Below are 27798 nucleotides of genomic sequence, written 5' to 3'. Positions count from 1 at the left end.
GAAACAAAAAGTTGGTTTTAGGTGACGTACTTTTATATTTTTTCTGTGCTATGGAAATATTTTTATTTCTTTACGCTTTTATGTTACCATTTTTATAATGGCTTCCCAAACCGGTTAGTATTGCTATATACAAAGCCCTGGTTTAATAAGCCGTAAACCAATCAAATCATCGGATTTTTTCAGACTAACAAAGAAATAAATGAATTAATTGTGTTATGTGGTACTCTAACATAATGTATTTTTACACATATTACACATAAACATCAAACTTAGAAAAGAACTCTGGTCCATCAAACTTAGAAAAGAACTCAAACAAAAAAAGCTTCCACTTGTGAAATTTCAGATGCATATCTTTTTTGTACGTTAACTCGAATTAATATTTTTTCTCACTTTTAAGGTATATAATATATATCATAACATAAAATTGTAAAAAATATTTAAAAAAAATAAATGCAACTAATTTCAAACTAGTTCATCTCTGTGTTTTTTCAACCAATTGTGAAAATCTGTCACGTTCATATAGCGCAAAGGTGACCTTTTTATAGCTGGGAAACTGTTATGGAAACGACCTGATGAATGGTGAAAAGGTTTTAGTTCGAGAAGATCTAATATCATTTCATTCTCATCTTCAAAAGCATCACTGGTGCTATGTTGTGTAGAGGATCTGTGTATACTAGCATTTTTGTCATAATTTTCCAGGATTTCTTTAATTCCGTTAGCAGCTTTAGTAATTTTAGTTATAGATGATATTGTCTTGTTAGGACCCATTCTCTGAACTATATTTTTGGAAACTTTATTCACAATCTCCTGAGCAAGGTCGTCTTCAATATTTTTCCCCTTACCGCCACGCCAGTTGACAAAATTCCCCCACTTAAACTCCTCAGATAATCGTGGTGTCAGTAAACACTCAACTTGAGCAATGCTGACAAACATTTCCAGAGCATATTTGCTGTAAGAACCTAAAGATTTAAACACATTTAAAAGCATCTTTTGGTTGATAAGAGTACGGTTTCCATCACCTTCTTTTGCTGCATCCTTGAGTTGCAGAACCAGAATCGTAAGAAATATTACGCAAAAACCATAATTTTCAACAAAATCATCACCATCTCTTGGTGGGGATTTCTGCAGCAAGTATTCATCTAAAAACTTTGTCAATATGTTATTCATATACGCGTCTTTCTCAGCATCAGATTTATGAACAAAGTTAGTAGGGAAAGGGTAAACAGATGGTTTATCCTCCAAACTTTCCATTCCAAAAAACTTCATCAGTGCAACAACAATATATGCACGTCCAAGACTGATAAATAATTCCTCACAACCATCAAAAGAATCGAGTACTTTAGCAGGAGTAACATTTTTTCGACGAAGCTTCTCCCTAAAATACTTTATCGTTCCATTCTCAGCAATGGATTCAGGTTTATGCAAGAGGTGGTATGAATATTGCAAAAGAGCTGCTTTGGTATGCCACATTACTGGTTTAAAAGGAGAGCAGTGTTCAAATCGATGGCTAGGAGTATGTGCACCAGCTAGTAAATCTTTTGCACCAGCAAATCTTACACGTGTTAATTGATCGCCACCAAACACAATTTTCATTTCTTTCATGGGATCAGAATCTGTAAAATTGATGTGTGCAAATTTCTGACCAGGGTTGGCTTGGAAGGTTTCAAGAAGTGGTCCATCATCAAGGTTTGGCATGTTTTGCAACATGCCTGTTTCATGGTAAATTTCTGCGATCCATTTTTCGTACGTTCGAAGTATCTTTACACAATCAGCATAGTGTGCTTCATTTGCATTAATGATAGGCATAGATGCAATGAATGACCGTTCCCCCATTTCGTGGCTATATTGATGATCAATGTGTTGTGGAACAAATGATTTCAGAAATTTGAACTTTGGGAAAAAATCCAACAAAATACGCCCAACCAAAATTTTTGAAGTTCTGATATATTCCCTCCACTCTGCAATGTTTAATGAAAATGTACTCAGTGGTAATAATGCAATATCACGTTTTGGATTGTCATTATCGAGATGGTCAAATGATAGACGGTTTTCAATCAAATTTGTGGCAAATAGATGGAGATCTTCATTTTGATTGTTTTTATGCATATCTCCTGTCCCTCGAAACACAGCTCCACCTTTAACTTTATCAATGACACCATCACGAAAATGACCACCAATCAAATCCAATAAAACCTCTCTTCTGCTCGGGCACAAGCAAACACCTAATCTTTGAAACCGTATCTGCAACTAAAAACAAAAGCCAATATAAATAGATTATTTTCAACAAATGAGGCTGTAGACTACACTTTTTTATAAGAAACTGGAAATTTGGCTTCAGCCCTTGAATTGTTTTTTTTTTTTTCACTTGTTCAGCCTTACTGATAAGGCTGAACAAGTGAAAAAAGGTACTGATAACTCAATATTGAGAAAATTAAAAAAATAAATTGATAGATTCACAGGTCTCTTGCTGAAAAGCTTAAAAGTAATGTGAGAATAAATAAAAATCAGTTCAATTGCTTACACAAAATCCTTTATTATTATATTATGTATATACATACCTGTTTACTGCAACCACCTTCTATTAAAAGAGTGGTGTTAATTCTTTGAAATAAACTTAGTTCGTGCCAACGTGACTGCATCAGAATTGAGTAAATGAAAGCATATTTTATTTCACTCTGCCTGTTTTCAATATCACCAGCAATTGTTTCCAGAATATCGACAAAATAGGGGATTTTCAACATCTCAGTTTTGATATTTTTGATCTGCAAATTTGAAAGTCCATCATAGGTATTGTTAAGTAAAGTTGAACCATTTTCATCTCTCCTGCATAGACTTTTACATGCCATATTCAGATCAGAGAGTAATAATTTGACAAAAACATCTTTAAAACCAGGTGTCTCCCACATTAATTTCCCAATAAAGGGTACTTCTTTTGTGCCAAAAACATTGTTCAATTTTTTCAAAATACTGTCACTTGATTCAATATTCTCTTTATCAATGTTATCTGCACTTTGTACGTTTGTTAAATCAAATAATTTCTTACGAGAAGGTTCATTTTTGCTTGTGATTGTGTTACAATCTTCTGGTAGCAGCATTCTCTTGACAGACATGTTTCGATTAAGTTCACCTTGGACGTTGTGACAAGAGTTCCTGTACTCGTCAACCTTGGTAATAAAAGATTCGCATGTTCGGCAAACGACTTTCGTTATACAGTCATGCTCGTTGATACCTATGCCACACACTTCATGCACTTTTGAAGCAAGATTTTTTGCCAATCCAATTTTAGAAAAAATTTTGATTAGGTGTCTCTGCTGAGTGAATTTTCCACATAATCTACACACTCCCTGTTGCGAAACATTTTTTCTTGGATAAAACTTCTTTGGTGTTACAGCTGCTGCCATGCTATGTTTGCATTCTCCATTTTCTGAAAATTTAAGAATTAGAAATATTACAACAGAACAAACAAAACTACTGTAAGGGTTTTACTGACAAGGATTTGTATATATTGTCCATACACAAGAATATCATACAATAATGATGAATGTTGAAAGTACAGTGAGAACACAAATTACAAAGTAATACTTTAACAGAACACAAAATGGTACATAGCCTAAGGTTCCTGTGTAGGATACGAGGCCTACCCATATTCAATGCAGGAACAAGAAATCATAAAGCAAAATATTAAATATTAATAAGAATTTTTAAGTCTACCCTAGCACACAAGATGATATGCACTTACTTTTCCATAGCTAAACATTATGTTACATATAGCTAGCTATATATGTATGACAGTTTTGATCGCTTGTGAAGTTCGTTCCTTCTTCAGTTCATTTAACAGTGTGAGTTTTTAGCAACACAAGATGCTCAAACCTGCTTTCAACCAGTTATTGTTAATCTTCTTTCTGGTAAAATACTTTCAGAACTGTTGCAGTTCCATATCAAAAATAATGTTTTTCCAAAATTTTGAATCTAGCTACATTTAGCTAGTAGAACAACATCAAAAACCAAACCAAACGCAACACCCACAAAATAACAGCCACCATTTTTAAAGAGCTACTTTTTGAATTGCTAATCCGCGGTCCATCACCACGAAAAGTTCTCGAATTTTGATTTTTTCTCGCCACATAATTTTGCCTCTAATATCACTCGCGGGACGCGTTTTAATTATGCGAGTTCTTACGGCCAATCAAATTTGTCACGTGACCAGCCAGGGCCAGGGCCTTGTTCAGGCCGTCCAAATATAAAAAGCCTAACAAGCCCTGGGGACGAGGTTGCCCTGACCGAGGGCTTTGTATTTTACAGTCCAACATCAAAACCGGTCAGTATCCGTTTTATTACCTGACTGCATCTTATCTGAAAATAAACATTCCTTTGTGAACAAAAAACAACAAAGCTATTTTTTTAAGTTGATATTTCCAAGCCACCAAGGAAGAATTAAAACGCATGTTCGATTTTTATACTTTTAGAATTTAAGATCGTTCGATTTTAAACTTTTGTAAGTTCACAAAACAATTTCAAATCATTGTTTATATGAATGGAAACAAAAAGTTGGTTTTAGGTGACGTACTTTTATATTTTTTCTGTGCTATGGAAATATTTTTATTTCTTTACGCTTTTATGTTACCATTTTTATAATGGCTTCCCAAACCGGTTAGTATTGCTATATACAAAGCCCTGGTTTAATAAGCCGTAAACCAATCAAATCATCGGATTTTTTCAGACTAACAAAGAAATAAATGAATTAATTGTGTTATGTGGTACTCTAACATAATGTATTTTTACACATATTGAAATGGAATTATAGTAAAGTTTAACTGTACTTACATGCTTAACTCTATTCGGTCCAGGGTTTCTTAAACATGTTATAATTAGGGGTATGGTACGTCACACACAATAAAATGGCAGTAACAAATTTTTGCTTATGTCAGCACTGTTTTTGTGACGTCATCGGGAGTGTTAAATTTGTCAAAACAGCCACTATCTGCTTAAAATTCAATTACTTAAGTTCTAGAGCGAATTTTCAAATTTTGTTTAAAGTTTCTTACAGCCAATAAATTTTTTTTTAAATATTTGTCGGTTTTTAAATAGCGCCTGGAATGCGGTTTTTCTCGATTTTCAAGTAAAATTCAATAAAATTAGCAAATCGGATCAATCACGTGTCCATAAGTTACAGAATGATTTGTATTGATGAAAAGTTGTCTTTTAAGTTTCAGGTTCTAAGGATAATTTTAACCGAAGGTGTAGTTTTAAGTAATTGCCAATATCTAAGGCTTTGAGAGGTATGGCACCTAACAATTTGGCATAAAATTGATAAGTATGAAAAAAGTCAAAAGAAGTATCATAATCATGCAGCATAACAAAAAGAACTGGACCGAATAGGGTTAACAATAACTACTTTTTTCTTCCGTTTTTTACTATTAAAAGTGTAGTAGGCACTCGATTATTTTGAAATTTTTTTTTTATTTGAGCATAGTACTTCTTTCTTGGGTAAAGTTGATTCTCATTTAACTCTATTTTAGGAAGGGGGTATATTGGGTCTGAATTTTAAGGGGTAGGGTAGTTTAACCACTCCATCAAAGGAAGGAGAAAATAAAATAAAATAAAATAAAACCTTTCACAGTAGCTAGGCGAAATAAAAAAGTAATTTGACAACAACAAGTTTGATGACATTTTTAAACTTTTTTTTTAGTTTATTTGAATTTTTTCATCTCTTTTACTTCCACATTATATAACAGAACAAATATTTCCAAAATTTTCCAACCAGCTCCGACAAAATGTAAAAAATCCCACTTGCATTTCAAAAATGGAAAGAACTTTTTACATGTTCTCGTTATAAAGAAGAAGTAGAGGTCAAAATTTTCCTGGTTTATACCTCATCTAGAACAAAAGTCTTTGAAAATAAACCGCTGAAGGTAGAGAATAATCTCTGGAGAATAAAATGGATGGGTAGGAGGAACAAATTCATAACTAAATTGCCTTAAGTGATTTTAATAGTATAGTTTTTAAAACATTTAAGTATACGAAGTATACCTTTCATTTTTTAGCTTGACGTCTATAGTTTTGGTGTATTATTTTGTGAAATGTGTACACAAGAATTACCAGTACCTGAACAGCGTCAAGAACAAGTCGATATGGTAACCAATACGAATTACAAAGATCTTATCCAACGCTGTTTGGTGGAGAATATTGAAAATAGATTAGACAGTCAAGATGTACTGCTGATTTTTGAAAGATGGATGAATTAATTAAAAATTTAACAAACTTCTTCGAAATACTCAAACTAAATTACTGTAACATACTTTTAACACCGGTAACAGTGCCAAATTTTAGAGAGTTTTTCAAATTTTACGGAGATCATCTTCACTGAAGAGACGTTTATGTTTTGAAAGAAGTTATACCTGTATTATTCATGACCAGTCACTTGAGGTTTCGACATCAAAATTTTGTTTATTGTGATTTTTTTTTAATTCTATTAAAAGTATTGTAAGATAATTGATTATAAGCTAATATTGATTATAAGCTATATTTACATTTTTCGTGCCTTGCACGCCTTTCGTAGATCAAATGAAAGCTTGAAAAGCACTAGGATCCCTTTTGCATGACCCTCATTGATAACAGTTCTATTAGGAACTGAAGAGGCTGTCCCAGGTAAATAATAATAATAATTAATATATGATAATGACCAGGTGGTTACCAAGATGTTTCTAAAGCGATGTGTGGACTCCTTGAGTGAAGTACAGGCTTGATATTGGGAGCGAAATTTAAATGCAGCAATGACGTCGTTTTACTACAATTAAATTTTACCCCTATTCTATTACAACATTTCATTAATACACTACGCTTGATGACACGTGCCGTAATCTCGTATGTATGACGTGATTTAAATGTTACCGACATTTGTAAATTATATTTTTCCATTTAAAAAAAATTCTTCCATGTTTGTTAAAGGTTATAGCATAAGTAACATAACAAAGTTTAACAAGAAAGACATACATCTGCGCTCACGAAATTTTCGTCAAAAATTTCACTGAATGATTCAACAGTCTGACAGATTTTTGCTTAAAGCGTAGGCGGCCTTTTTGAAAAATTATAAGGCCATTGCAGCGCGTCTTAAGTAAATTTGGCGTTTAGGGTGAAACTTCAGTAGCCTTACTTCATTAAATAGAAATTAAGAAAGGCAAATTAATAAAAATTCATGACATCATAAAAATGGCTATTGTTTTACAATGTCCCTAAGCTGAATATTTAGGCTGTCAAGCATTCATAAAAACAATTATTTTATTAAAACTAGTTTTATTACAACTGGCTTCGTTAAAACAGGTTCTACTGTGGTATGAACGGGTATATAAAAAACATGGTTTTATAAAACCACATTAAAGCATGTTTTTAACTTTAGGTGCGAACGGGGTATTAGTAAATGTGTAATTTTGCAAAACTCCAACCGATGGCAAAAGCTTCTTTTTCGGTGATGGATTATTTTTGTAGTTATACTGATGTTTAATAAACAACGTATATATATATATGTACGTGAAAAATGAAAGTACATTATCATAAATACTGGATTAAACTCCTTCCTTCCAATAACCCTAACCCTCCCTTTCAATAAGTTCCAGTTCTCAAAAAAAAAAACATTTCTGGAAAATTAGCTCCCACAGGACTTATTCAAGTATTTATTTGTCCAGGGAAATTTAATAACAAACACTTAACGTTAATTAGCGTTGAAGGCACTAATACCTTAGCCCTAACACTCAGCGCTATAAAATTAATAACGCTAATATATATTTGTTTGTAATGATATCAACACTAAGGCGATGATAATAATTAGTGTTAAAGTAACGCTTTTAACGTTAAGCGTGATTACGCCATTTTGACTTTTCGTGTGCCGGCAAAATTTGTTTTTTAGCGCATGTCAAATAATGCGACTAGAGCAAAGATCTTTTCTGCGCGACTTACTAGAACGCATGATTGGCTTTTACTTTTAGTTTTTCAGCCATATGTTTGAGGGGTATTTTTATCCAAATTTGTAAATATTGAGGTTCAAGTATATACGTAACTAAAACAAGATTTACCTTTTTTAACACATATACAAAGGCTGCAATTTTGTGAATATAGAATCAAGTGTCCTGACTTATAACCATTTCTATCTAACAATAGTATTATCATGCATAGCTAGCTAGCTATAGCTACGCATAACTCTTAAAATAATGACTTCACTCAACTGTCCGCTTAATGGGTACTTAATCTTTTGTTTGTTTTTTGATTATTATGCGCAAGAAAAACACTATTGAAAGACGGCAATTCAGCTAGTTCGTTGTACCCTGACATATCTACTCGGTTTCGAAGAACAGGTAACTCAGGTGCTCACATAACAAGTGGCAGCCGCTCATCACCGTGGTGTGAGCAATCACAGGCTGTCTAGGTTGATTTTGTTACTCCGCTCCTTAAATTATTTTATGGGCTGTGCGATCTTTGCAGTGTAACTAGCGGACTTGCGTCTAGTTTTGAAAACAGTATATGCGGCCATACAAACTTCTGTCAAGCTGCATTGACAACCAAACCCTTTCTTCCGCGCACAGTGTCATCCAAGATGCTGTGTTTTCTCTGGGCAGATAGTATCTGTTTAATTAAACACTAACGAAATTACGATAATAATAATAATAAATACACTGTCAATTTCAGTGGCTATTCTAAAGCTTGGTTTTCATTGCACGCTAACGCAACGATAATCCTTGTGTGCATATTTGCGTTAAACAATAATCAAAAATCTTTATAGTAACGCTGTGAACGCAAAAAAAAATAAAAAAAAAATAATTTTTTTTTTATTTTTATTTTCTCGTGAACACGATTCTCTGCTAACAAGACGCCAAATGACACCGACAAAAGTATTACGAAAATTTGTTTTTAAAGACTATATAGTTTGGTATAAATACTTGGGAAACATTTCCAAGTTCTAATTTTTTCATATTTTTCCTTAACGTTATCTTAAAAAAATGCAACGTTATGCTAGCAGTGGCTTGAATAGTTTGTAATCACTTTTCGTTATTTCAAAATTCTTGTCGCGAGTATGCACACCAAGTTTATTGTTGCGGTAGCGCAATGTACAGTAAGCTTTAAGAAATAAAGCGTTCTCGTACTAAACGAGGGTCAGCTCAGGTAATTGAGATCTCACTTGATTTTACCAAGATTCCCTGTGGGTGAAATAAGATTTTAAGCGAGCCTGTTTCGATGATAATACATGAAAGAAAGTTCGTGCGTAAAATCACCACGTGACGTTATCAACATGCTTTAGCACGGCCTCTAGGATTAAGTCTTAATTAAAAAAATAATAAATGTCTTCTAGAAGAGCTTAAAAGATCCCCAACAAAAAATAAATTATATACGCTTTACCATGTTTCTCGTATCAAAAATTTTGATACAGATAGATCATTAAAAAAAGCATTTTAACAAAAATATATTAGGCGTCTAGGTGTCAAATATGATATATATATTTGTATAAAAAACATACCAGGTTCCAAAAATTTACAGTTTTAGTACATTTTATCGGAGAAACTTTTGCGAGACAAAAACTTTGGAAAAGCTTTGCGAATATAAAAATTAAAAAAAATTCTCTCAAAAAAACTTTAACAACATCTGAAATCGCGAATAGCTAAGTCTCACGAGACAAAGTTCCAACGTAACCACTCTATGACACTTTGGAAGCGCCCTATAGTTATCCATCCAAAAGTCCTAATATTCATTAAAAATGGCGAATGTGCTTTCGCCATTTTTATATTCTGATCAGTATAAAAAAAACGACTAAATTAAAATTGACCCCTTAAAAAATTGCAAATTGCAAAATCAATTTTTACGACTCAGCCTTCATAGAAAAATACTGCGGAACTGTTTTTTGCGATATCAGTATTTATAGATTGTTTACCTTATACGAATCTTTCAAAAGATTTACAGATCATTAGAGATTTTCCACGGCTCCCCTTCAATTTCCCACACTTCATGCAGTATTAAATTTTGCGACTGACAAACTATTAAGGTAGTCTAAGTAGATTTAAAAACCATTATTGCCAAGCCTAAAAAATCTCCATCGTTCAAACCTTGATAATACGTTCTCACTGTCTATTCTATCTTCGACACATGTTTTTAGGCAGTCTTCGATAAGACTTTTGTATGCAGTGTTGGTGACCATATTGACTTGTTCTTCACGTTGCTCAGGTGCCGGTAGTTCTCGTGTACACATTTCACAAAATAAAACACCGAAACTGTATACGTCAAGCTAAAAGACAGATTTAACCATGTATAACAAAGCATGTGTCAAGTGTTGTGACATTATTATATGATTTTTTAAACCACAGTCAGCGAGAAAAAAAGTTGACACATGACGGAAAATTTCGAAGTCCATATCCTCATTAAGTAATATCGACTATTCTGTATTTGGTAACAGTAAACCGTGAAACGATCCCGAAAGACTCCCAATGACTTTCAACTATCCCCAATGACCCCATACAACCCTTGAATACCAGAGAACTGAATCGCAACTGAAATAATCGCGGAATAAATAAAATAAAATTAAATTTATTTTTATAGCTTTAGCGTTAAGGGAAGTCTTTATACTCTATGGTTTTGAAAACATTTCCCAATGTACAGTACACTCCTGATTATTCAAAGCCCCCACAGGGAATAGAAATTTACTTCCGTTAACTGAAATTTCTAATAAGTAAAAATTACCTACTTTAGCCTAATTTTGCTTCTGGAAGATTTGGTGGTATATGAATAAACAGCTGGGAAATCCAGGTCTTACTCTATTATTTTTGTAAAATAAATAAAAAATATGGAATTCAAGTTAATCTTCTCTGCAAAGCGCAAAAAATGGAATAAATTTATTACAAATCAGAAATTACCGTCTTTTTTTATACTCCGCGTTTCTCTTGATATTTAGAAATTGGTGAATTCAATGTAAAAACAGGTAAAAAATAACTAAAAATATCACTCACCTTCGGTGTTTGATTGATAGCTGCTTCAGGTGCACAGTAGAGTGAAGTTCCTGGATGCTGCATTAGGAAAAGTCGAGAAGAATTAGTCACCTCATAACCTGCTAGTTTTCCTCTCCATCCATCTCCATCGTGATACAGCATTATATTCGAACTAGTGACATCGCTATGAATGATAGGAGCAGGTTTCCACCGATGGAGATAATTTAATGCACATATTGTGTCGAATCCTATTTGCAAACAGTCACGATCTCCCAACGATTCTCGTGACAACAAACTTCGTAAATCGCTCTCAAGAAGTTCCATGACAAATAATGGTACTCCATCTTCATTTGTTGCGCCGATAAATTTCACAAGGCGTGAATGACAGCAATGTGATGCTATGGTTACGTCAAGTTCAAACCGTTCACGATTGTCACTTGAAAGAATCAATGAATTAATTTTTTTGACAGCCACACCATTACCTTGAAGTCGACCAACTTTAACATTTCCCCAAGACCCCTCCACCATCACTTGTTCTGTCATAACTATTTCATAACGATCTATAACCCAAGCACTAAGAGCGCTTTGTTCATCATTGAAATTATTTTTGTTAACCTTTGTGCAATTTTTTAATTCGTTAGCGTCAATTATGGAAGAACTAACCTCCGCTATCGCTTCAGGTGTTAGATTCTTTGGTTGTTCTTTTTTTTGTTGCTTTTGATTTATTTCTGTTTCTTTAGTAAGGCACGCGAGTTTCTCATTATCTTTTACAAAGTCTTTTTGGGAGGTTTGGAAGTCAGCGCGAAGTTGTTTAACTTCGGTATGATCCGCTTTAAACAGTTCAAGTTGAGCTCTTGTTTCAGCCAGGTCTTTTCTCAACTGCTCTTTCTCTTGTTGACTGTCAGTTCTTGCTTTTTCTAGTTCGGCATTAACAAATAAAATTTTCTTTTTCGCTGCTACTAACTCTTTTTGAGAGGTTTCAAAGTCAGAACGAAGTTGTTTAACCTCGGGATGATCCACTTTTAACAGTTCAAGTTCAGCTCTTGTGTCAGCCAGGTCTTTTCTCAACTGCTCTTTTTCTTGTTGACTATCAGTTCTTGCTTTTTCTAGTTCTGCGTTAACTGAGAAAATCTTCTCATTCTTTGCTATTAATTCTTTTTGAGAAATTTCAAAATTAGCGCGAAGTTGTTTAACTTCGGTATGATCCGCTTTAAACAGTTCAAGTTGAGCTCTTGTGTCAGCCAGGTCTTTTCTCAACTGCTCTTTTTCTTGTTGACTATCAGTTCTTGCTTTTTCTAGTTCTGCGTTAACTGAGAAAATCTTCTCATTCTTTGCTATTAATTCTTTTTGAGAAATTTCAAAATTAGCGCGAAGTTGTTTAACCTCGGGATGATCCGCTTTTAACACTTCTAGTTGAGCTCTTGTGTCAGCCAGGTCTTTTCTCAACTGCTCTTTCTCTTGTTGACTATCAGTTCTTGCTTTTTCTAGTTCGGCATTAACTGAGAAAATTTTCTCATTCTTTGCTAATAATTCTTTTTGAGAAATTTCAAAATTAGCGCGAAGTTGTTTAACTTCGGTATGATCCGCTTTAAACAGTTCAAGTTGAGCTCTTGTGTCAGCCAGGTCTTTTCTCAACTGCTCTTTCTCTTGTTGACTGTCAGTTCTTGCTTTTTCTAGTTCGGCATTAACAAATAAAATTTTCTTTTTCGCTGCTACTAAATTTTTTTGAGAGGTTTCAAAGTCAGAACGAAGTTGTTTAACCTCGGGATGATCCGCTTTAAACAGTTCAAGTTGAGCTCTTGTGTTTAATAGATCAGTTCTTAGCTGCTCTTGCTCTTTCAAGTTTTTACTTCTTGTTTTTGCTAACTGTGCATATAGAGAAGTTACATCTGTATCCTTTATTACTAAGTGTTTTTGTAAAGCTGAAATTTCAGCGCAGAATCGTCCAGCCTCTGGTTGTTTTAGTTTTATACGATCGATTTCAGCTTCCTTGTCAACTAGTTTCATCCTCAGCTCTTCTAGCTCTTGTATATTTTGTTCTCTTGTTTTTGCTAGCTGTGCATGCAGCGACATTACTTCGTCGCGTTTTGCTTCTAACTCTTCTTGAAAAACTCTAGCTTGTTCCAAACTCTCTGATATTGTATATACCTGCTGCTGATCTTCACGTAATTGTGATCTTAAGTTTTCTACTTCTTGATTGTATTGTTTCTTCATTAGCGTAATTTGGTCTCCCGTTTTTTCCAATGTCTTGGAGAGAACAGCCCCATCAACAGATTCTACTTTGTCCTGAAGTAAACGAAAAAGTTACAATAACATACATACATACATATTTTGTTGCTCAAGCTTTCCCGTGAATTTCACGCTCCTGTTAGACATAAAGAAAAATTGAAAAACTTGTTATATTTATCCAATGTTTTTCTGTGATAAAATTAATTTTGCTCGTAAAAGATATTTTTTTGCATTACTATACGTATAAAAGTAACGATTTCACTTACCACAAGAATATGAGATGCTTCCTCTTTCTCAATTGAAATTTCTAAAAATATCGTAATTAAACGTTGTAAACGATTGTAATATTGTGTTGGTTTTAATCACAACAATAGCAACGTTAAGAATTGTTGACGGGGTCATCTACGACCTAATCTTTCCAATAAGTAAGTGAAGATTGGGTGAATCCCTGAAAACCAAATTACCGGTTTCCCTTTGACTCGCAAAGTACCATTTTAAGTTAGTTAGTAAAACGATATCTTTGAAAAAAAGTCAAACTGATAAAAACACACAGAAAAAGCAAATATAAGTGTGATGTTGTCACAATATGATAGTAGTTGTTTTGATCTTTTTTACGTTGTCGCTTTCGTCAACATTTCGTGATCAATTTTCCGTACGTTTTTTTTGTATGATGGCCTTTCAAAAAAAGTTATTGATGAAGGCTTTGCAGATACCTTAGAGGAAACTTTTTAAGGGAATTTATCGCAAGCTTCGGGCGGTGAATAAGACAAGCCAAATTCCATTAGAACAAAATCACTGTAGAAAAAATAATTTTCAAGAAATTAGCAACATGGTAAACAGTAAAAACAGAAAAAGACTTTGAGACTATTTCAGTTTTGTTTTGCTATCAAAAAATCACTTTTAAGGCCGCTTTCCATACAACTGCATTTTGCGCCCAGTCGTAAAAAGCGCCGTGACTTTTGATCTACGCATGCACATTATCAGAATAATACTGCTGACCTCGCGCATTTACATGCGATGGGGTATGAAGAGCAATTCGTGCGAAAATTATTTTTCGTGTAATTTTTTTTTTCGTTTCATGCAAATATTTTTGGCAGGATTCATTTTTTTAGAATATTATTGAATTTCCGCGCCCGAAGGCGTAGGAAATTCTTTAAAACCGTCGTTTTTTTCTTTCGGATCATTTTTTAAGAAAAAATCGACCTTGGGATTTCACGTTCCTCTGAGAGAAGGATAGTGTTGGTATACCTGACTAACTAACTAACCCTGTCTCAAATGGTCAATTGAAACGTCACAGATTTAAACTTCGTACTTTTCCCAAGCTCCCTAAGTACTAGTAAATGACGTTTCAGGCCAAAATTGGTATTTGTTTTCGACAAAATTTGGCACAGTTAACAAAAAAAGTATGCTGAACATAATGGTGACATCATAATTTTGATTTTTGTCGCTAAATGTCATTTTAGGCCAAATTTGGTACAGTTAACAAATAAAGTATGCTGAAAATGATGATGATACAAAAGTTTGATTTTTTGTCACTTAAATGTCATTTCAGGCCAAAATTTGTCCAAAAATTAAAACTACTTTATTTTCGACAAAAATTGGCACAGTTAATAAAAAAAGTATGCTGAAAATGATGGTCACATCAAAATTTTGATTTTTTGCCACCTAAATGCCGTTTAAGACCATAAACGTTTCAATCGCAAGACTTTCAACCATGAATGATAGGCTGTATTTTTTGTTAGCAATTTCTTTTAAAATGTGAGTTTATTATGACACGTTTCGTTTTGTTTGCGTTTGTTGTAAGATATAATGTAACTTGTGTGCTTTATCTTCAGAGCTTCATGCACCAAACCTCTTCGAATGTTTGGCACGATAACACAACGAATTAGCAGGTTGTCATCAAATATTTTGGTAGCGAGCGGAAATTCTTAGAGCCCCCAGGGCTTTTTGTATTAAATTTATTTTCGAGTTTAGATTTAGTTTTTTTGAAGCAATTACTTTTTTTGTCGTTTTCTTATTATTTTCTTTGGCATTTATTTATTTTTTAAGTGTACGAAACCTTTTTTTGCACACGTTGTTATGTTTTTTTTTTCGACAGCATGTTTTTATTTTTGATAGCCTTCTTTCTCAGTCTCTCTTAATGTGCCAAGACCCGTTCGACTGCTCCGCAATTCTGGTAAAAAAATATGGCGGACGAAAACAACAACTTCCAAGAGGCTTTAACAAGATGTGCACAAACTTTTTTGAGTATGGTTGACAATTTACAGCAACCACCGAATACTGGCCAAACTACAAGAAACATAACATCTATCGAAACGCTGGTGCAGAGTTTTCGCGATTATTTCGTAGTAGAATGTTAAATAACCCTTCAGCTTCTTCCACCACCAGGTTTGTGAGCACCACCAACATCACCACAATGGCACCAGCATCGATGTCAGTCACTGCTTCCACTTCAACTCTTCCCTTCAGCGTTTCACCTGGACTTTCAATAACTCCAAGACGGTTTAACCATGTCAGCAACCGCAGGATAGGTATACCTGCCAATAGGTACAACTCACCAAAAACAAGAAATGGTTTTTTGACATTTGTTTATTCGAATAAAACAGATGCAAGCACTCCAGACATAGAAACAAAAGTAAATCTGTTACTAGCTGGTTTGGGTGAGAAACGAATAACATTTCCTTTTACTGAATCTTCAGGACAATTTTCTGAAGTATTGTACCAGAATTTTGAAAAAATTAGAATTGGTGGTGGGTTTGAGTTGCTAAGGAATGAAAGGAATTGTAGAGAATTAATTTCAATCCCTGTCCCAGCTGGAGGATATAATGGACAGTTCGTAAAGACAATTTTTGGTCAAGCAAAATCTTTTGTGCGACTAATTCTACAAAATCTCCTGGATGATGAGAATAGCAGTCTTGTTACAAATAATGGAAATTAAGAAATTAATAAAATGGTATATAAGCATTGCTTGTTAATAACGTTATAAATTTCTTATGGATCCTTATGAGTTCTAATCTAAGAACTGTAGATTTTCCTCATAATGGGAATGTATTTCTGCTCTTTAGGATTTGTATGAGACCTGTTTCAATTGCTCTGCCAAAGTTTCCATAGAAGCTATGAATCAACATGCTAATTTTTGTAATGGAAGTTGCAGTGGTATACAAAGAACTATACCAGAGATGTTGATGCAACCGAAAAAAGAACAAAAAGTTGAAGTGAAGAATCACTTAATAGAAATGTTTCCAGATTACTCTCTCAGTCGATTAGAGGCTGTAGCTGCAATGTCTATTGTTCGGATGAAACTGTAGAAATGATTATTAAAGGAAAAGAAACCACCCTAATTGATATTATATCAAGATACCAGAAACGTATCCAAACAGAGGAAAACCATTATCTGAAAATTGAAAGAGGTAATATTTACAGTATATTTAGTAATATTTCTTACGTTTTATAAATGTGCCCTTGCCAGAAAGGTTTTACTAAATGACAGTTTTTTTGTTGAATTTAAAAATGAAGATGGCATAGATCCAGGTGCAATTAAAATAGAATTTTTTGTGAAATTTTTTGAAAGTGTCGATAAAGAGTTATTTGAGCAAATTGGTGTGTATTCGATCCCAAAGAGATCTGCTGGTAACCTTATTTTGTTTAAAATAGTTGGTGTTGCCATTGCGCATAGTATTTTACAAGGAGGACCATCATTTTCTGCTTTGCAGCCATATTGTTATGATGTAATGTGTCGAAAAGTGAAGACACCTTCCTCACTGCTGATATAATTACAAGCTCGTGAGCTTGTATTAAAACGCAAATGTGTCCTACAAGAATGGAAATTTTTGCCTCTCTGAGCACCGACACGGGAGTAGTCGTGTGTTCGAATCCCATCTTGGTAACTATTTTTACTTTTTTTTTCTTTTTACTATCTCGCCCGCGAGGACGTGTTTACAGACTGACCTAACGAAAATTGAAATTTCGAGAAATTTTCTATCAATATTATTGCCTATCCGAATAGCAAAATATGTCGTGTCTAACTTCAGCTTTTTATACACTTTTTTGGCGAGGTTGTTTGCGTATATCATACGTCTTGTTCCCCTTAGTGTTGCAACAGGGAACTTGTTGCAATTTATAAATAAAATTAAAGAATGCACAAGTGACCTAGAAATCAATGATGTGTTTGTTATGAAAGAAGGTCCTGCATTTGAACAATTAGTTCACACAGTTCACAATGGGATGCTACCTTACCAGTCACCATGCATAATAGGGAAACCTTATTATGTATGTTAATTTTTGAGGAGTTAGTCTTAAAGCGTGAGAGGCAACTTAAAGCCATACATGAAGGCTTAAAATACCTGAACTTAATGGACATAGTTAAAAGAAATTTAACATATTCAAATCATCATTTGTTTCTGAAGATAAACCACTCACATTTAATGATTTAGACTTTGAATATTCCGAATCAACAAAAGAGAGAGAACGAAATACATTATCATGGTTTAAATTTATGGTCGAAAATATGAGTTCTAAGCACTTGGAAATGCTATTGAAATTTGCAACATCATATAAAATTCCTAAATTTCGAGCCCTGAAATTCATGTTACCTGCACGGAAGAAAATAAAAGTGTCTATCTAAAGTCATTTGTATGCACTGAAACAATTCGTTTACCTATAGTGCATAATTTCAAAGAAGAATTCGAGTTCAACATAATTTCTGCTCTACAGTTTGAATGTGAGAGATTTTTTGAACTTTAGGTTATATATGTAAATTAGGATAATATTTTTCAGCACCATTGCACTACTGATAAAACAAATATCGTCGAATATTAAAATAAGTGGTCATGCCAAAATCCTCAGGTGTTAATACCGCTGAAGCTTCAGGAACATCTACTCTAGCCACATCATTATTGTCAGGTATGGGACCATCCCAGTCAATCCCATAGAAATCATAGTCATCCTGTAGAAAAGTCAAGCATTTTTTTACATTTCTAAGATAGTAGTCTATATTTTGAGAACAACTTATTTGTTATTTTGTTTGTTATTAAGGTTGCTATGTTGTTTGTTACTTTAATTGGAGAAACTTTCGCGGGAGAGACTTTCGCGAATTCGCGATTTTCCGGCATTTTCGCGAAAGTTTCTCTTGCGAAAGTTTCTCCAATTAAAGTATTCTTTTTATATTTTGTTATTTTTTGCGTTTAGTTTTTGTTTGCAAAATATATGTACTTACTTGAATAAGAGCTGCTATTTCTGCGTCGTAATTGACTTGGTTTTGGTTGTTCATTAACCCCTCAATAAATAGTTACATTGGTGTTTTTTCTCTAGCAGAGGACATTTTATGGCCAATCTATCCTTGTCGCCAAATATCCAAATGACGATTTATCCTTGGTAAAAATATGTAATGTAAGCAGAACAGATCCATGTCGCAGGAAGGGTCTAACATATGACAATCTTCCATATAGTAAAAAAAATTGTAATACAGTTTCAGCACGCCAGTAAAAACGTCTCTCCAAAGACGTTCGATTCTCTGATTGTGTACACTCTTACCGCAAATCATACTTCCCCGATCTGGACCACGCAAGGGGTGGTTTAACATGAACCATGCAACATCGACATTTTCACCGCCTTTGTCGGAACGGACACGTGAAGGAAGGCCGTACTTACGGATTGCGTCTGTAAAACACTGAAGAACTGTTAATGCTTTATTATTGTTCGAATATTTTAGGAATACTGGGACTCTACTACATCCATCCACGCCACCATAAACAACTATGCCCATCCAAATAAGAAATAGTAATGGGTACATTATGTGTTGGAAACATTAAGAAACTCTAAGTATTAATTGCACACATTGTACAACGGTGCGATACAAAAAAGGTTACAAGTTTATATACATATAGGTATATTCCCTGAACACATACCGAATAAGTTTGTGGGTTCCATCTATGTGCCACAAGGATAACGGTGCTGGTACGTAATATTTACGTCGGTGAACTGGGGATTGTAACCACCTTTCAGTAACCCCAATAGGGTCAACTCTCCGGAGAGATTCTCTTGCTTTAGTTCGACTTACTCTGATTCCTTGTCTGGATAATTCACCCATCAGTCTCCTATATCCAATATTAGGAAATTCAATACAAATACGTTGCACTTTATCATCGAGTGATTGCTCGTCCACATGACTGTATAACATACGTTGAGTTAGTCCAAGTTCTGACATTCTTCTTTTGACTGTCGTTACAGAAACAGTTAACATGCGGGCAATGTCAACGCTGCTCGTAATTTAATTTTACCTTCGGTCTACCACGTTCTAAACATGTAAAAGGAACCTCGTAGCCAACTGTAAATTCATTATTTTCAATACTGTCATCAACTAATCTATTTAAGGTGTTATTAACGCTGAGAAGGTCATCATCACCCCAGTTGCCAAGCCTTATCATTTGTCGGCTAATTTGGTCTAGCAACCTGTGTGCAGAATCAAGTATGTTGTCATCTACAGGCTCTTCCAAGTCTCTGATAACAGACAGAAGCAAACTACGTATTCCACTTACTGCTGATTCCGCGGACATCATGGAATTACAGCAGGAGGCATGGTTGTGTACTGCATATGTCCCCTGCGCATTGATGACGTATTACGCAAAGCATTAGTGACAAAAATATTCTTCCAATTGGATAATACACGAAAAATGTTTGTGCTCAAATTTTTTTTAAAAAACATTTCAAAAAAGCAAATAACAAATAGTAAACGAAAATAAAAAATACTTCCTTTTGAAGGTTGAAGGTTATCCAATGAAGTGAGATCGGCTATGTGTCCATACCTGTTGTTAGAAATCCGGCGAGAAAACTTTATTTAAGACACAATTAAACAGCTGCACGAAAAGGTATGTGTGTTGTAATTGCTTTTATTGTGTGTGATGTGCCCACTCTGTAAGGATATTTTTAAATGTTTTTAATACTGAAGGAATTGAATTTCAGATCTTTTCTTAAAGAATTGGCATTAATGTTTGCATCATATTTGAATATTTACTCTTCTTTGTCAACTTTGTTAGAATTTTTCCGGTTCAAAATAGCTCGAAATAAAAGCAAAATGTCGGTAATTTTGAGCCAAAAAATGGCAGAAATGTCAAAAAAATAATTTAATTTAATTTTTATTTTTTCGATTTTTTTTATGTGCATGGATTACGAAAGAATTTTAAATTATATCATTTCAAAATGGCTATCAACATCTCGTTTCTGTGTTAAATTTTTGTCAAAGCAAATAATGTAGAGAATCAGAATATATTTCATTCAAGTGAATTAGATGAAAACCAAAATATTTAATGAGTCTGTGGAGACACAAAGAAACAACATTGTAAACAAACTTAAAAAGACTACTCGTGATCTGACGACATTAAATCCTTAAGCAAAACGTTGTACAGTCCTTTTATTCTTCTTTCTATGGAAAGTCGTCTTATCCACATGTTTTTCTTACGTATTTTACAACGATAAAGGTCGCGGCGCATTTTACGACTAGGCGCAAAATGCAGCTGTATGGAAACCGGCTTTTAGGACACTTTATTGCGCATAATCATTTGAGGTTTGGTTTTCAAATTTAGCAAATTAAATAAAACACGTGTTGTCTTTCAAGATGTTTTGATATAAAAATAACACAAGAAAAATTTCATAATAAATATGAATACACGTAGCTAGTATTTATTTTTTTCTAAGTAATAATTCATTTCTAAAACTCTAAAATCATATTCATAACAGTGAAATATCATTATATTCTGCAGAAGATATTCATTTCCAAACCTGATAAATAAAATTACTCTCAGATACTTGCAAATGGCACAGTTTAGCGTTCCCTTGCTTCTTTAATTCAGAATACGTTTGTTTACGTCACACAAGATAGTATTTTACCTAACAGAATGTACAAATTGACACTGCTATGGCGACGACCGTGGGGCTACTTTGACCTTAAATATCTCACGAACCAGGAATAAAAAATTGGACACAGTTCATATTTACACTATAACAATGACAAAAATAGAAAGTATACTATTGAAAACACTGATTCTCCAATGTTGTTATGCAAATTCTCTTACATTGGAAGCATTTCGACGAGCGGTTATAGCAGATATCTCAGTTTATGTTTTTTAACAGCGTCATTAACCTACCTAGGGTTGGATCATATTTCGTCCCTGATGCTTCAAAAAAATGGTCAACAAGTTTTGTTGTGAACGGTTTAGTCACCTACTGCAATAAGTTCGTCAATATCAAATGTTTTAGAAATTAGCTGCATAACAGATTTGCTTTTATACTTGTCTATATACTTGATCAAAATAACGAAACGAGCGTAAGTTTGAAATTCGCCTAACAAAACCTTTTATTTCTTGCTTAGAAAAGTTGGTTAGTTAAATGATCAAAAGGTTGATAATGAGTATAGTATGTTTTTCTAGTATATAATATATAGTATATAATTTGCTGTTTAAGAAAATACATATTGAGTCTCTTTTCAACCCTAAATACACTGGGGAAAGGACCGAATCAATATTTTGACCTTTTTCATGTAAATTATGTAAACACCGGAAAATATGCTTCTCATATTCGCCATTGAGGGTAAACATCAACCTCTTATAAACACAAGGTACTCCACCCCACCCCGTGACTGACTTTTTATGCTTAGCTATTAGACACATGCCATATTGTTAGTTCCTGTAGCTCTCTTAAATATTCGCTATTACTCGAAACTACTCTTTAAAATTCTATGAAATCCTTACAATAGGGAAATTTTAAAACTTTCGTTAGGATTATCCAAAAAAACTTGAAACCCACAACAGAACTATAACGGGAAACATTATGTAAAGTTTAAACACGTGATTATCCCGATTTGCCGATTTTTTTAGATCTTACTTAAAACAGGAAAATCGTATTTTCAGGCAATTCTTGGCATTAAGCAAAATGTTAAACCTTTATTTCGCTATCAGAAACTTCACACATCGTTAAACTTTGTTCTACAATTAAAAAGATTCAATTTTAAATAAAAAGTGATATGTGGAAAACTTTTAGGGTTTCCGATTATGATTTGTTTCTTTCAGAACGTACCTAAATATGCCAATTTTGAAATGAATAGAGTTAACCTTGATAGCAACACAAAAATTTTAACGTTTTTTAATTACGCGAAAGGCTGTTTTTTTAAAAAAAATTGCACGACTTGACTTCAGAATTTTTAGTTAAAAAGTTTTTACTCGCTATACATTAATTTTATATATTTACTACATTAAAATTTATCATTTTTATAGCTTAAAAGTCTATAATTTGAAAGTTTTTAAAATTTGCGATTAGGAAAATTTAGTAAGATTTTTACTTTGCAAAAAGAACCCAACGAAATTTCTTGATAAACACTTTAATAGAAAAAGAAAAGGTAATACATAAAATTAATTAGATATATACCTTTTAAATCCTTTTGAACTTCGCTTATTGCTGATTTCTCAAATACTGCTCTTCGTCTTCCAAATGAACTTGGTGTAACTTGTTCAATTTCCGTCTAAAAGTTCATTAAAAGGTACTTATGATATCAGCTCGGAAGATATCATTCCAAACATTCCTTGGTAGCAAACTTCAAGTCGCAAGGAAGTTGTATCTTGGTTTTGTCGAAAAATGCCTGTCTGATTCAACATTCGAAGGAGCTTTCTTACGTTCAAATGACTTAAAAAGCAACCTGTGTGTGCATGTTGACCCCAGACATATAGCAACATTTACATTTGACCAAGTGATGAGAAATACAGGTACATATGGTTGCCTCCAGAAAGGACAGCATGTTGTTCTTCAGTTCCAAGTGAATTCAAACCAATGGCTCTAATTTAACATCCTGGTTTTATTTGTTGTTTTTATATGGCTATGGAATTTTAAAGATTACCTATAAAATTGGAACTGACACTTTCTTGAATTTCAGTGTTTTGTTTGCTGTTACTAACACTCATGTTGGCTTTCACAGTGGGCCAGGCCTCAAGACATAAAGTAAATCTTGGGATATATATGTTTGTTGTAAAACTTCTTTATTAAAACTGATATTCATATCAACTGATATTCCACAGCTACAAGATATCTATACAAAACATTATAAATGTACCTATCTAGTTCGAAACTTTGTATGTTCTGATTCTCCCCATTTTTGGGTAAAAAGGAAGACAAAGTTAAAAAAATTAAAGACACCTTAAGGCCAATGTATGGGTTTTTAACCTAAAAAAAATATACTAATGAGACGCCAGTTAGTTGGTTCTGTTTGTGCTACGTTTAAGAAGGCAAGCAAACATGCTGAAAATTGTCCTTATCCCCCCCAAATCACGGTATTATAATATAGTTGTAGCAAAATCCGTCCGTCTAGTAACCCTTGATATTCCATCCTGTTATTTACGTTAATATGATTTTTGTTTTGTTTTACCTGGGATCAGTTGCATTGTTGATTTTGAAGTATTTAAATCTTTCAAACATTAATTTCTTTTGATTTAACCTAACTTACTATACCTCACTGATTGAAAGTACAGTAACTTTTTTGAATTGTTCTGAATTTTTGTATTTTTGAAAAACATAGATATACTTTCAAGATTAATCAGGTATATAAAAACAGATATCGCATGTCCATAGTTGTTCAATATCTGATTTATCCAGTCTTAGTAAGACAATAATCCAGTCGGCTGTACATCATGAAGTATTACTTACCTAGAGTAAATTAATCTGCATTTTCAACGAAGAGCATGCAAACGTATAAACATACATATCTGCTTATTATTATATACCCACCTTTCTCTATTGAGTTCACTTGTTTAGCAATTCCTCCCGAGTTTTACATTTACATCAATAAGTTGAAAACTTTACTGGCTTTTAACCCTATTCGGTCCGGGGGGGGCAGATTCCGCCCCCCCTGACGGTTTTTTATTAATAACTCCTGATTGCTTTGTTATATGGCTATGATACTTACTGAGTTTCAACATTTATCTATTAGACACCTGCATGCAAATTTTTTAGGTCCCATACCTTTCAGAGGCTTTGATATTGGCCATTACTCGAAACTACCCCTAAAAATCTCTATGAAATCCTTATAATGGAGAAAATATAATAACTCCTGTTAGGATTATCCTTAGAACTTGAAACTTGCAACACAACTTTGTTTCATTAAGAAGAATCATTTTGATTAATTTGAACACGTGACTAATCCGATTTCCCGATTTTGTCGGATTTTACCCGAAAATCGAAAAAAAACGGATTTTCGGGCAATTTTTGGCAATTTTTTATCAGATCCATGTAAAAACCGGAAGATATGTTGAATAACTTTTATTTAGCTTTCAGAAACTTCAAACAGAATGTAAAAATTCGCTCTAGAACAAAAGTAATTATATTTTAAGCAGATAGTGGCATTTTTAACAATTTTTAAGCTTTTGATGACGTCACAGAAAATGTGCTGACGCAAGCAGATTTTTTTTGGCGCCATTTTGTTCCTTTTATGACGTACTATAAGTGTGCCAAGTTTGATTCAATTTGAACAACCCTATGAAAAGTTATTGAGGGGGGGCGGAATCCGCCCCCCCCCCCGGTCATAGTATGTTCGAAAAACCCCGGACCGAATAGGGTTAATAAGAAAAGAAAACATAACAATGTGATGGAAAAACTCACTTGATGCATCTGCGATGTTTCTTCTTCCAAAGAAGTACCTAGGTGTATGAAAATTAAACTTATAGATTTTAATAAAGCTTAGTTATCAAATAGAACATTTTATTCCTCACATTCTGCAACCCTCGGTGGATGAACGCACCTGCAGATCGATCCAGTTCAAAGCAAATATAATAGATCAGGTTTACAATGAAATTAACCCTATTAAAATTATATTAAAATTTTAAATTCGCGAAGACGCAAGTTTTTTACCTTGGTCTTAAAGTTTAATACAGACAAAGAGTGTCCACTCAATATTAGCTCCTTATTTTCCTCATTAGCGTGACATTTTTATCACATTTCCTGACTTCACTTAACTAAAACTCTTGGGACTTTTATAATTTTTAGCTATTTCAAGCTATATAATGAGTAAAAGTTATAAGAATTTACCTTTCAAGATTTTCCTTTCAGTTATTACATATTTTTTAGTTTTGTTAGTTGCAGATTTCTCAAACATTGCTCTTGCTGTTTCAAAATCTGGTTGATTTTGTCTTATTTCATTTTCATTCGGGATAAATTCAGCACTTTTATTTGATGTTACATTAGTAGGAAATGATTTTTCTGGAGAAGTCATCTTTCTTTCTCCTGGTGTGAATACAGCTGGTCTCAGGTCTTCTAACATAGATCTATTTGGCACTGGATGTGAATATCTCTTTGACTGTGCCGTTTTAAGTGAGTTGGTACACCGTGGTATTGCTTCCTGAGATGGTGGTGATACTTGCAATGTTACTGTTTCTAGTTCAGCTTGTGTTTGCTGACGTGGTTCATATAATGATAATGGTCGTTGTGATAGTAATGGTCGTTGAGATGGTCGTGGTCGTGGTAGTGGCTTTAGCCACGGTACAGTTTGCTTCTGACTTTGTCTCAGTCGAAGTGGTAGTGTGTGTCGCCGTGTTAGTGGTGATGGTAGCACTTCTTCTTGCGGTAAATCTAGTGATTGTGGTTGTTGTTCTTTTTGCAGTATCTTCTCTTGTAACTCCTTTAATAATTGTTTGTTAATAGTTTTGTTATTTTTACTGTAATTGTGTTGCTTTGAGTGAAATATTGGACTTGCCATTGGGCCGGATGACCTGATTCTTGTGTTCTTTTAACACTTTCTGTTTTATTTTATGATATGATTAGTTGCATTGAAGATATTTAATCACACATTTTTTGTTAACATTAACAGTAAAAACCCATACCTCGATCAGGAAATAAAATTCTTAAAAGAGTTACTTTTATAGTACTCTATTGTCTTTTGTTACCTATTGATGGTTTAATATCTCTACCAGTGTTTGGCTCAGCAGTAATTTCTTGTGTAACTTTGTTAACTAATATGTTTCGGGACTCATCTATAACATAAACAAAACATAAACATTTAACATAATAAAAACCTCAAAAGAACTGGGGTGGGTTCAGAATATTTTTCACCTTGGACAAATTTTTGATCACAGAAAACCGTACGTACATATTGCATAATACTTATTGACTAGCTGTTAACCAGTGGAAAAATCCACTGGGCCTGCCATCCTTTATATATCTCATTTCGTGTTTCCGTAACAGGACGCGGCTTTCTCGGACAGACAGACAAAGTATGGCTATTATTAAAGAGATAATAGCCCGTGGAAAAATCCAAGGGTTTGCCCGTCGTTTTTATACCGCATTGCGTGCGTCTCACTACTTCCCCAGCTAAGCTACCATTTTGCTTGACAGACAGACGAACAGACGTATACGGACATTATAATATAGACTAGCCGGGAAACCCGGCGTTGAAAGCCAGGGTAGGTCACAAATTTAGGTGTGACCCTGCGTTGAAAAACCTGTGAAGCACTTAATAAGAGCTGTAAACTGTTTCATAAGATCAGGTGAAGCGTTTTAGTATAGGTATGCAGTATGTTATAAATCAATTGCAACGCACACACCGTTGCGGTGTCTCGACTGTAACATATTTTTCAAAAAATAACTTTACCGCAACGATGAAATAAAAATAATGTTTACAAACCAATGTTACCCTGTCATAGCAAAAACAATTGGTCAATATTATTTTATTTTGTGGAATAAGTTTTTGTAAAAGTTAAAAAATTAGTTGTGGCATCGGGCTAAGCGTTTAGTACAGTTAAACAGAGTTAAAGAGGCGTGTAGGGACAATACCCTTTTGAAAAAACTTTCTCGCAGACTCTGTTTAAATAAAAACACAAGAAACGTCCATTACCACCACTGGGCTGAGCAGTTAGTCCAAGTAAACAGTGTTGCACACCCGTACAGGTGTGATTCCCGAGAAAGTTTAAAAATTAGTACAGGTTTTACAAAAAACGTGGTTAAAACTAGGTTAACCGCTTCGTACAGTTAAACAGAGTTCAACAGGCGTATAGAAGTACCCTTTTCCAAAAAAACTTCATTGCAACTTCGGTTTAAACCATTGTTCAGCCATTTAATTTGCAGAAAAAGTTTCAGGAAAATAATAAAAGATGCTGGCTACCTAGCTAACTGTATTTAGCATAAAAATTATCGCTAGATAGATAGATAGATAGATGTGCATATTTTACATGGCTAGCCTCACAAATATCGAGGGATATACCCTGTCTATTTTTTCCAGGAGGGGCCATGGCTTAGATGGAGAGCCCTAGAGTATTTAATGCTCATTTTGAGCGGCGCAGACCCAATTAGGGCCCGCGCTCTACTAGACAACTACCGGCAACATCCAACGGCCCACACAGTGTGCCATCTGCCCAATTTCCCTCACATGGCTTGGGTTAACCCGGGGCTATGGTAACATTCACTCGCCCATGTTGAATCGCCGTCAAGAGGAATCGAACCCCGGTCTCCCGCACAGAGTACAAGAGCTATAACCACTAATCTACGGCGCCGCTTAAGAATATTGTTGTAGCCAAACTGCATTTTTATCTTTATGCTCTCACTCTTTAGCCAAAGATAGGAGCTAGCTAAATAGCTA

At 34.1% G+C, this 27798-nt stretch overlaps 3 protein-coding genes across 3 annotated transcripts; 1 reads left to right on the top strand and 2 right to left on the bottom strand.

The window, feature by feature from the left end:
• Window positions 1–274: 274 nt before the first annotated feature.
• Window positions 275–4291, bottom strand: LOC130645814 (uncharacterized). The gene is made up of 3 exons (XM_057451919.1): window positions 3740–4291; window positions 2559–3424; window positions 275–2247 (listed from the first exon to the last, which is right to left on the bottom strand). Exons 2-3 carry the CDS (start codon window positions 3399–3401, stop codon window positions 463–465), a joined length of 2628 nt encoding a protein of 875 aa, XP_057307902.1. The 5' UTR covers window positions 3402–3424; window positions 3740–4291; the 3' UTR covers window positions 275–462.
• Window positions 4292–9469: 5178 nt separating this feature from the next.
• On the bottom strand, window positions 9470–26492 carry LOC130645812 (myosin heavy chain, striated muscle-like). The gene is made up of 6 exons (XM_057451916.1): window positions 25257–26492; window positions 24831–24868; window positions 22611–22704; window positions 13460–13500; window positions 10986–13250; window positions 9470–10267 (listed from the first exon to the last, which is right to left on the bottom strand). The coding sequence occupies exons 1-6, from the start codon at window positions 25921–25923 to the stop codon at window positions 10043–10045; spliced, it is 3330 nt and encodes a 1109-aa protein (XP_057307899.1). The 5' UTR covers window positions 25924–26492; the 3' UTR covers window positions 9470–10042.
• LOC130645813 (uncharacterized) lies at window positions 14870–16631 on the top strand. Its single transcript, XM_057451917.1, has 2 exons — window positions 14870–16146; window positions 16259–16631. The coding sequence occupies exon 1, from the start codon at window positions 15547–15549 to the stop codon at window positions 16129–16131; it is 585 nt and encodes a 194-aa protein (XP_057307900.1). The 5' UTR covers window positions 14870–15546; the 3' UTR covers window positions 16132–16146; window positions 16259–16631.
• Window positions 26493–27798: the final 1306 nt, after the last annotated feature.

Source organism: Hydractinia symbiolongicarpus, chromosome 5 (genome assembly GCF_029227915.1).
Source record: "Hydractinia symbiolongicarpus strain clone_291-10 chromosome 5, HSymV2.1, whole genome shotgun sequence".
NCBI lineage: Eukaryota > Metazoa > Cnidaria > Hydrozoa > Anthoathecata > Hydractiniidae > Hydractinia > Hydractinia symbiolongicarpus.
The sequence above is the reverse complement of the archived record's forward strand: the minus strand, read 5'-3'. Positions and strand labels throughout refer to the sequence as shown.